Source organism: Urocampus carinirostris, chromosome 8 (genome assembly GCF_059441175.1).
Source record: "Urocampus carinirostris isolate Australia breed hairy pipefish chromosome 8, RoL_Ucar_1.0, whole genome shotgun sequence".
In the NCBI taxonomy this organism is placed as follows: domain Eukaryota; kingdom Metazoa; phylum Chordata; class Actinopteri; order Syngnathiformes; family Syngnathidae; genus Urocampus; species Urocampus carinirostris.
The window spans coordinates 36,693,137-36,704,301 of record NC_142356.1 but is presented as its reverse complement, the minus strand read 5'-3'; the positions used below and the strand labels follow the sequence as shown (position 1 = coordinate 36,704,301).

Sequence of the window (11,165 nt, the reverse complement as noted above, 5' to 3'; positions counted from 1 at the left end):
CACGCTCAAGTATACAAAAGATCACGTTGGAATTGCGCGGGCATAATTTGCATTCCCCACATGCCTCTTTGCTGACATGATATAAGCGCGTGTTTTTTTTTTAACCAACTACAAACCGTCACTCCTCTATTGTGGCCTTTATAGCAATGTCAACGTTCATTATACGTCTCTAAAATTAACTAAATATATTTTTGCCTGACAAGCCGCCTTGCAAGATGACGCTTAAACAGAATGACGCATCTTTTTAACGTACCAAAACTATAGAAAGAAAAGGGGACGATACATATTAAATGGTGGTTATTTTTATTCACTCGTTCCACACGTATGTTATGATCTAGGCCTATTTTATAAAGTTCTACGTACATGTCAACATTCACCGATTGTTTCACTTATTAACGATTGCCACTCTCATTATTAATCGATAATAAACCTCACAAACACAATGCGAAACCTAGTTCCTCACAGCAAGATAGACTATGTAGAATTAAAAACAAAGAAAGTTTGTTCAAACACGTTTATTCGCTTTTGAAAATAAACTCCAGCTTTCTTAGTTCTTTCCCCCCTTGCAGTACATGTTTTATTGCTAATTATACGTATATAGGAAACCTATATATTAGAGCCGAAATGGGTCAAACCCCAAAAGTTTTCTTTTACCGTAGAAATATTTTTAGAATACACAATTTCAAAATATTAAAAAAAATGAATAAAATACGGGGAAAACGTCTATAAGTTGACAGGTATGATTCTACGAATGAGCATGCATTATTCGATAGGAAACAAAATGTACGTATATTGACTATATCTTCACGTTAGATTAAATCCGTCTTTCCATTTGCCATCAGTTGTGTTGATGCAGTTTTTTTTTCCTGCAAAGAAAAGATAATTAAATAGTTACAAATTCTTTCGGTTAAACAAAAACAATGCTTATTTTTTTATTATTCATCTAAAATTGCTTGTTTTACATCTAAGTAAAAAACAACAACAATTTAAATTGCTTTCAGTTTAATGCAGGCCTAAACCAGAGGTACCCAAACCTTCTCCTGTGAGGGCCACATAACTTTTCCGTTATCTGATGAGAAAAAAGTGTGAGGATTGCAAGAAAGCCTAAACGTAAATTGGAAACTGTTTTCCAGAACGTTACGATAAAATAAGCCTTTGGATTCTTTACATGGGTCAGGAACCAGGTAAAGGTCATAAAACTATTTTTTAACATAAAAATAACCAAATAACATTCGACAGAAAAAAAATCCATAGAACATACATTTTATGTTATACCGTGCACATGCAGTCTTAACAGCTCTCTGGATCAGCTCAGTTGTCAGAGCACTGGACCACCAGTGGTATAGATGACTTTTGAAAAGGCGGTAGATCACCACACTATTTTAGTCACGGTACCAGAGATGAATGTTAATATTGTTGTGCAATGAAGATAAATTTGGGCTGTAGTTAGCGCGACTACTAGCCTACACCTTTTGCATGCTGTGTTTAGGGTTTCAGGGCCTATTTGAGTTATAGGTTGGGGGGGGGGGGGGGGGGATATGGGTGACCTTTGTGCTCACCATCAGACAGGGTGTCCATAGTTCCTGTCACAGCGTGGGTAACAGTGAGGGTTTAGCCAGTGTTCCAGGTTGGTCTCCTGAGCTCGCTGGTCCAAAGCCTGCATGCGAAGCATATGCTCCTGAGGGCCAAAACACATTATCGTTTTTTTTAAATGATTAATGGATAAGGATCATATGTTCATTGAGGTTGTGGAAAAGTTTGTTATTTTAATGCTAACTTAATACTGGGTATTATAAGTGTACATAGTAATACAGTGCTGTTGGTTTTACACTTAAAACAGGGGTTTCAAACTCATTTTAGCACAGGGGCCACATGGTAGAAGGAACATGCTCACCGGGGCCTGAATTGGAAATTAATGGCATAAAAAGTGTAGCTTAGCTGGAGAGCTGGGGGGCTTTTCAGAGGCTCATGATTAAATTATGATTCAGGGGTATAAGATTTGATGTTAGAGCGATTATTGAGTCCCCCCCCCCCTCGTTATTATTTTCCCTTCACCAATAATATTTTTTTTTCCATCTGTGCATTTGTAAAAAAATAAAAATACTAATATTTACCTTAAGGAATTCAATCTGACTAGAAAGTGACAAAATAACGTACACAGAATAGTTTCGCTTGTGCGGCACAGTTCATGTCATGGGAACCTGTCGTGGGTTCAAATCCAGCTCCAGACTTCCTGTGCGGAGTTTGTATGTTCTCCCCGTGCTTGCGTGGGTTTCCTCCGGGCACTCCGGTTTCCTCCCACATTCCAAAAAAACATGCATTTCAGGTGAATTGGCCGGTCCAAATTGTCCCTAGGTGTGAATGAGCGAATGAGTTGTCTGTCCCTGTGTGCCCTGCGATTGGCTGGCAACCAGTTCAGGGTGTCCCCTGCCCACTGCCCGGAGATGGCTGGGATGGGCTCCAGCCCCCCCGCGACCCTAATGAGGATAAGCGGTACGGCTAATGAGATGAGATTTGAAAGGCTTTTTTTTTCTTCATTTTTTAATGAACCTGAACGTGAGAACGTCGTTGTTAAATTTCATATCCAATATAGAAAGGAGCTAAAGCTTCTTAAAAAACACCCAGGTGCTATTTTTTTAATTTTGTATTTTTTGTATTGCCTCAAACAGCTTTCCTGAATTGTTTTAAAGTATTAAAAAATTGGATTTGTTCGTCTCCTTAAATGTTCTATTCTGATAAATGGTACTTAGCAAATACAGTTCCTTTTGGAGTGGCACCTGGCTTCAGGGACACCCAGTGGACATATTTAAAAATGAATGTCATTGTTTGACGCGACGAAGGTCACTTTTCTCATGTACTTCTCTCAGCATTGTCTTGCTGGCGACAAAAAATGATGTGGCTGGCCACTTATTGCCAACAGGCCGTTCCTTTTACGCGTGTGATATAGACAATTCAAACTTCTGCGTTAGACATCCAGAACAAATTAAAACACCATACTAACGCTCACCTGAAATCGCCAAGACTGACAATGCACACCACTTAGAATTGATGTATTTGTTGTTTGTAGTAAAAAAGATTTGAACAAAGCTCAAATAGTCACTATAATAAAACATTTTTACATGTTTCAAGTCATAAAAGCAAATCATTAACATCAATTATCTTGGTATAATAACCAACTCAAAAAAGGAAATGTTTGATGTTAAGACAATACATAATGAAGGTTGGGCTTCACAGCCTAGCATATTGTACAAAAATGCGTCAATGTATCTAAACCAAAATGGGTCATTTTGTTTGAAACATCCCACCCCAATAATTTCATTGTTACTGTTTTTACCATTATTTCTCACGAAAAACAAAAGTAAGAGCAAATCAAAATAATTAATGTCGCGAAACGTGAAAGAAAGGAAGTGTGTGTGCGTATTTGCTGCATAGAACTGTCCTCCTTGAGAAAGTTCAATATCTGGTAATGTCGTAATTTACTCTGCAAACAGATTTTAATTTGACCTAAGAAAAAAATTAAATAAATTAAAAAACAGAGTTTATTTCACTGGATTCCCAGACCTTATTTTTTGGAAATCGTATCATACAAAACTGATGTTCCTATATTTGCGTTTGCGTGGATGGATGATAAACAACTGTAGAGAAAGTATAAACATGTACAGGAACTCGGTTTTTTGGGCTACACTTTATGGAGACGTTTCTAGTGCTAATGCAATTTTGTTTGCTTGTTTTTGTTGGTTTGTTTGTTTGCTTGCTTGCTTGCTTGCTTACTTGTTTGTTCACTTGTTTGCTTGTGGCTTTTTAATTGGGCACAACACAAAAGCAAAATGAGACCATCAGCTAGTTGCACAAAACAATTATACAGTTCAGGCAATTGTCCAGTGGAAAATTAAAAATCAATTATGTATTTTAGGCTTCTCAAATACTTTATAAATAACAGTTGTGTCAATGTCGTTGCAATCAGTTGATTATCAAAAAAAAACCACCTGCAATTTGTTGCATGCATAAAAAGTGAGAGTTCTATAAAAATAATATAAATAACAAATACATAGCCTGCATATATATTTGGATTGATGAACCACCCTCACCCTCATGGGTTCGTCGGGGTGGCCCGGCGTCCTTGGCCTTTCCTGTCGCTTGCTCCGCAGAAGCTGCTTTGCAAAACTCTCCTTGATAAGTGGGTTGCCATCTAGGGGAAGAAGCCGCACAAAATTGAAAGGACGCAAATATGACCCGTAACCCAACATCCTATTGCAAAAACAAAGATATATCTAGGTTACAATACGAGTTATAGATCACTTTCTGTGTTTGTAAACAAGTGTGACGTTGAGGCAGAACGGCGGAATTCATGTCAGTTTATACCAGCCGGTTGACAGAAAGATCATGCATCGTAGATAAGAAGAAATTTAAGCACAAAGTATTTATTTTTGTAATCAAAGTAAGCATTTGTGTGTGACTTTTTACTGGTATACAACGTTGTTCCAAATCGGGTAAATAATGAATGAAATACCCTTTTATGCCCACAAGTTAAATGGACAAAAATAGTGTCTCAGATGGCCTGTTCATATTTACAGGAGCTTAATTCACACACGAGTTAAACGTAAAGAATTGACTTCCCATGACTTGCACCCACCTTACTTACATCTTTTTTGTTGGTGGGATCGATACTAATAACAATACTAATCATAATACTAATAACGATACTAATAATAATACTAATAATGATAATCATAAAAAGTAATCAATCATTATTATCAACAATATAATAATATGAAATATATATTATGTTAAATGTATATTAAGAGCTCTGTGGCCTTGGGGTAGGGCGCCCGCCCCGAGGCTGGGAGGTTGCTGCTAATCCTCACTAGGGTCACAAAGTAACCCACGCAGGTATGGGGGAGCATGCAAACTCCACACGGGGAGGCTGCTTTAGCTGGACTTGAACACTGGACCTCCGCAGCGTGGGGCTGTGCGCTAACCACCCAACCCCAAATTATGAATTTTATTATTATTATAAAAAATATACTAGCTTGCATCAGTAGCTAAAGTAAGTAGTTTAAGGCTTATAATAAGCAGTGGTAGCAATAAACTTTCAACATTTTCCTAAGAGTTATCATTTTGTGGCGTTCGACTCGAGGATGCTGCTTGGGAGGGTGGGAAGAAATCCCATTTGAGAAGACAGAGCTGTGCACATAGGATCAACTGATTTTGGATCATTTACTAAATAGGCCTGGAGAAGGATGGGTGCCAACAGGCTGTACTTTTCCAAGACGCACCACAGGAGATGGTGCCCTTGCGAGTCTAGTGGTTAAGGGATACATACGCACGCACACAGACACACACACACACAAGCATGCACGCACACAAACATACACGCATGCGCGCGCGCGCGCACACACGCACACACAAGTATTTTGTAATAGTACCATACGATACTGAAAAGTAGGGTTGGGGTGATAGATCAAAAAATCAATACTAACTATATCTATACTTCACTCCACCAATTTCCTCAAAGTGCCGTTTCTTTATGTAGATAGCACACCCCTTCGCTCCCTCACCTGCACAACAGTATTGCTCTGTACACATTGGCTTTTTTTATTTTCCAACAAATCCCATTTCCATGATGATCCATATAGTTGGAGTGTGGCGAAGTTGTGAATGTGTTTAATTGCTGTTGGGAGTGTCGATAAAAATTGTTCAAACCTCATATTGTTAGAATATGATGTAATGAAAGTGAGAATGCGTTTGATTTCTGTTAAAAGTGTCAATAAAAATTGTTCAAACAAAAAATCTAAACCTGATTGCCACCCTGAGGTGATTTGACGATGACGTAGACTGGAAATGGGGTCTATACTGTACAAGCTCTTAAGCGGAAATACTAGCAAGTTGCTCTCGCTCTCTCTTGGTCTCTCTTTCCCCTCTCTCTACCCTCCCTCTCTCTCTCTCTCTCTCTCTCTCTCTCTCTCTTTCTCTCTCTCTCTCTCTCTCTCTCTCTCTCTATATCTATCTATCTATCTATCTATCTATCTATCTATCTATCTATCTATCTATCTATCTATCTATCTATCTATCTATCTATCTATCTATCTATCTATCTATCTATCTATCTATCTATCTATCTATCTATCTATCTATCTATCTATATATATATATATATATATATATATATATATATATATATATATTTCTCCCACCCTTCCTCTCCTCCCCCTCACTCTTACTCCTCCCGCTGACAGAGTGCACATTCATATCGGTCATTCCCAAGGGAGAAAAGCCCGTGCAGCACCATCCGTCTGGGCGGCTTTTTCTCATTTTCTCTCAGCTGCAGCCAAAGTGAACGCACATGCTGTGTGCACACGCGGTTGCGTGCGTGATGTGTGTGCGAATGCATGAATGCGTGCGTGTATGCGTGCATGCTTGTTTAAACACTGGCGGAATCCAAAAGTCGGATCTGCGGGTGCTCATGCGCTCACGCCAACGTGGCATAAACGCTAACTACCTGTGAAAACAGATATTTGCTTTTCGGCTAAACAAAAACAAACTGTGCATGATTTGACACAAATGAATTATAATCTTTTACTTACTGCATTAGAAGAAATATAAATATTTTAGCTCAAAACACACGTATATCCAGTTTAACAGTATGAAAACACAGACATTATTCACAGGACTTGCCACACCACAAGGCTCTTTTTACACTGCACCTTGAAGTACATACACAACACAGAATATATGTACTTAGTATTTTACCTTTTGTATATAGCTATTTTATTTTATTGTAACCTTGTTTTAAACTTCTTTATAAACATTGTACACCGGGGTTGCAAATTTCGTTGTCATTATATGTTAATGACAATAAAAACAATCTCGCATCTAAAATATATTCTATATAAGATGAGAACATGTAAATAGCATTTCATGCGCTTCCTACCTGTGTGTGTTGTCAAAAGGACCAGACAAAGGAGAAACACTACCAGGGTCTTCATCTTGAATACCTTTTATCAAATGAAACTTGTTCTCCTCTCTGGGTTCTGGTTTGCTAGTCCAAAAGGAGTGAAGGGGAAAAACATCTCCTCCTCCTCTGTTGTGCCTCCCACAAAATATCAATCAGCGTCATATTACTGTACAGGCTTCCACAATAAGGAAGAAACTCTGCTACAAAATGATTGAAAATCGTGTGGATGGGATATAATATTAAAACAGGCCCAGTGCATTGTAGAGTTTCAAACCACCCATAGAATGTTGAATGTATTTAACTGTCGTCTTTAATCCGCTAGATGGCGCTGTAGAATGATCACCCAACAAACAAAAAGCAGCTCCCACTTTTGGTAAATGGTCTTCATTTTAAATAGGAGTGGGTGATACTGGGAATTTACGTATCAGCCGATCCAGGTAAATACATGATAGTATTAATCCATATACAGATCCGATATCGACACTTTTTGCATGAAATGTCATGATCAATGAATAATTGAAACCTTCCACCGTTGAGTTAGTTTATAACTTTAGGCACTAAAGAGGTTTTTATTATTTATGAAATAACTACACTTCAAACTTAAACCGTATAAAAAAAGAAGAAATATTTCTATTAAAATGTAAAGTTAAATGGTCTGCATTTATATAGCGCTTCTCAAGTCAACTGAGACCTCCCAAAGCGCTTTACAATGTGCTTCACACTTACCCATTCACACACACCGACAGCAGCCTCAGGCATGCAAAGCACCTACCTGCTCATTGGGGGCATAAGAGATTCAGTGTCTTGCCCAAGGACACCTCGACATATAACACGGAGGAGCCGAGAATCGAACCTGCTATATATCTTTTGATTGTTTTAATGTATCTTTTTGTCATATAATTTTGTTTTTTAATCTTTTAATGGCTAGTGATGCAGTGTTCATTTTACCTCTGAAAAGTGATGGGTCCCGGGGACTCGCATGCTCAAAAATCTATGGGTCCCAATAGAGATCTATGGGTCCCCAAAATTTAGTGTGCTCCATGCCCTTACAAACTGTCGTATTTTCCCTTACAAAATACAAAAGAATCTTTTTTTTTTCAAACATGTTTACTTATGTAGATTAACATGTTATATTGTACATGATTTTCCTTAAATCATATATATTGTTAATGAACGTTTTGTTGTGAGACACTGAGTTGCTCGACATAATGAGGTTTATTATAAAAAAAAGTTCAAAAATGAAGTCGCTTGTACGTTCACTGTCGAAGGAAAAAATACATGCAAATATAATTAGGAAGTAGGGCAGCACGGCGGCGCAGTGGTTAGCGCGTGTGTGGCACAGTTCTAAGGTCTTGGGAACCTCCTCTGTGGGTTCAAATCCAGCTACCGGAATTACTGTGCGGAGTTTGTATGTTCTCCCCGTGCTTGCGTGGGTTTCCTCCGGGCACTCCGGTTTCTTCCCACATTCCGAAGACATGCATTTCAGGTGGATTGGCCGGTCCAAATTGTCCCTAGGTGTGAATGAGCGAGCGAGTTGTCTGTCCCTGTGTGCCCTGCGATTGGCTGGCAACCAGTTTAGGGTGTCCCCTGCCCACTGCCCGATGATTGCTGGGATGGGCTCCAGCACCCCCGCGACCCTACTGAGGATAAGCGGTGCAGCTAATGAGATGAGATGAGATAATTAAGAAGTAGAAGAATTCACTTTTATTGTCATTCTTTGTAATCATGCACACAGAACGAAATGTTGATACACCTGACCCGTACAGTTAAACTGTAGCAAGCTGATGTAGCCGCAAGCAAACAGGGCACAGCCATTTTGGACCCAACTGCTGTGTTGGGAGTCATTAGGTGACCAAACCCCCCGATTCCAACCCTTGATGCCGAGCGCAAAGCAGGGAGGCAATAAGTAAGTAGAATAATATATTTTCTTATTTAAATTATTAGTTCATTTTCTGCATTAAATTATTGTTGGTAATATACTGATTAAAAGTGATCACCACAAACCTGTCTTTTTTTATTTTCTTCTTTTATACTTCCTTTTTTTCTTGACTTCTTTATACAACATAATCATTCGCACTATAATGCATCAAAGCAAGTGATCCGTTTGAGAGCCGGCTCTCTTTAATGAGTTGAGCCGAAAAAGCCGGTTCTCTAAAAAGAGACAGAGCTAAATAATTGTAGCTATGTATAGTATTATACAGTAGTGCAAAGAGTGCAAGAGGGCAGTCAGGTAAACAAGTCACCATATAATAACAATAACACTGGAGTACGATAGTGCAGAGGTGAACAGATGTGCAAAGGAATGGCTAGGTATAAGAGAACTGCCAGTAGTGCAAAAAAAACAAAACAAACAGATGTACAGATTAGCAGCTGTGTAGGCTTACTCTGTGTGTGATTGACCATTTAACCGTCTAATGGCCAGGGGAACAAAGCTGTTGCAGAACCTGGTGGTCCTGCACCGCACACTGCAGTACCTCTTCCCAGAGGCTAGCAGAGTGAACAGTCCATGATGGGGGTGAGACGGGTCCCTAATGATGTTCTTGGCTCGGGATAGGCAGCGCTTCTGGTCAATGTCCTGAATGGAGGGGAGAGAAGTCCCGATGATTTTCTCTGCTGTCCTCATCACCCTCCTCACACTACCCCAGTCGGAGGCACTGCAACCTCCACACCACACAGAGATACAGCTAGTCAGGATGCCCTCTATGGTGCCCCTGTAGAATGTGATGAGGGTGGGTGGGGTCAGGTGGGCTCCCCTCATCCTCCGCAGGAAGTACAGGCGCTGCTGTGCCCTCTTCACCAGTAATGCAGTGTTCACGGACCAGGTGAGTTTGTCTGTGATGTGCACCCCTAGCGACTTGGTGCTGCTGACAACCTCCACAGCCTTGTTGTTGATGAGAAGTGGGGCATGGTTGGGGCGTTTTTTTTCCTGAAGTCGATAATGATCTCTTTAGTTTTGTCAACATTCAGGACCAGGCTGTGGACTCTGCACCAGCCCACCAACTGTTCCACCTCCTCTCTGTAGGCCAGGTCGTTGTCGTCCCCACCACTGTTGTGTCGCCGCAAACTTCATGATGTGGTTTGTGGCTGACCTAGGGACGCAGTCGTGTGTCATCAGGGTGAACAGCAGGGGGCTCAGGACACAGCCTTGGGGGAGCCTGTGCTGAGGGTGATGACATTGGAGATGTTCTGACCAAGCCGCACTGACTGGGGTCTGTCAGTGAGGAAGTCCAGCAGCCAGTTCCGCAGGGGGGTGTTGAAGCCAAGGAGTCTCAGTTTGCCTACCAGGTGTTTTGGGATGATGGTGTTGAATACTGAACTGAAGTCCAGGAACAGCATCCGCATATGGGTGTTTTTCTCCTCTAGGTGTGTCAGGCTCAGGTGAAAAGCAGAGGAGATGGCATCCCCGGTGGAGCGGTTTGTCCGGTAGGCAAACTGAAAGGGGTCGAGTGAGGAGGGGAGACTGGAGATGATGTGCTTATTAACCAATCTCTAAAAGCACTTCATTATGATAGGAGTCAGTGTAACGGGCCGGTACTCGTTCAGTGATGAGATCTGGGGATTCTTTGGCACTGGGATGATTGTGGCAATCTTGAAACATGATGGTACAGTGGCTTGGTCTAGCGAGGTGTTGAAAATGTCTGTTAGGACACAAGCCAGCTGATCAGCGCACTCCCTAAGGACCCGCCCTGGAATGTTGTCAGGGGCTGGAGCCTTCTGTGTGTTGACCCTTCTCAGGGTCTTCCTCATGTCAGTTGAGTCCAGGAGGAGTGCTCTTTCGTCCTGATGTGGAACCGCTTTCACTGCAGGGGGTGCCATATTGTGCCTCAAACCTCCCAAAGAAGTTGTTGAGGTAGTTAAGGCTCATTTTGACATTCATATTTTTTCATGAGTAAAGGTTTTAAAACAAGGTGCAAGGTTCTTTTGTAAAAAATATTACAAAATACTGCAAATGACGATATTGACGTTTTTACTTTTACAACGCTGAGGGAAGTGTGTGAATGCATAGCTTTGCCCACGCCCACCGCTAATCCAATCAAGTTTTTCAGTGCGCTTGGCTGGAGTTTCCAGGAATTACAGTTTTTTGTTGGTTTTCATTATAAAGTGTCTCTACAGTGAACCTGAATTGTTTAATGAACTTCCAAATAAAGGGTTCCTAAGCGATCTACAGGTCTGTTGCTGTGACACCTTGGCTGTAAACTGTAGTGGGGCG

At 40.6% G+C, this 11,165-nt stretch overlaps 1 protein-coding gene across 2 annotated transcripts; it reads right to left on the bottom strand.

Moving 5' to 3' along the window:
* Positions 1–406: 406 nt before the first annotated feature.
* c8h17orf67 (chromosome 8 C17orf67 homolog) lies at positions 407–7,040 on the bottom strand. Of its 2 annotated transcripts, XM_088343197.1 has the most exons (4): positions 6,932–7,040; positions 4,089–4,189; positions 1,560–1,678; positions 407–866 (listed from the first exon to the last, which is right to left on the bottom strand). In XM_088343197.1, the coding sequence occupies exons 1-3, from the start codon at positions 6,984–6,986 to the stop codon at positions 1,562–1,564; spliced, it is 273 nt and encodes a 90-aa protein (XP_088199323.1). In that variant the 5' UTR covers positions 6,987–7,040; the 3' UTR covers positions 407–866; positions 1,560–1,561. The 2 variants fall into 2 exon arrangements, with proteins under 2 accessions (XP_088199323.1, XP_088199324.1); XM_088343198.1 differs by lacking the exon at positions 407–866 and having other exon boundaries at positions 1,559–1,678.
* Between the last annotated feature and the right edge of the window lie 4,125 nt (positions 7,041–11,165).

What these genes read in the sequence shown, in the direction of transcription:
- c8h17orf67 (XM_088343197.1), bottom strand. Translation starts at nt 6,986, where the DNA reads ATGAAGACCCTGGTAGTGTTTCTCCTTTGTCTGGTCCTTTTGACAACA. An exon ending in CCTTTTGACAACACACACAG is followed by an intron (nt 4,190 to 6,931) that starts GTAGGAAGCGCA and finishes TTCTTCCCCTAG; the next exon opens with ATGGCAACCCACTTATCAAG. An exon ending in ACCCCGACGAACCCATGAGG is followed by an intron (nt 1,679 to 4,088) that starts GTGAGGGTGGTT and finishes TTTGGCCCTCAG; the next exon opens with GAGCATATGCTTCGCATGCA.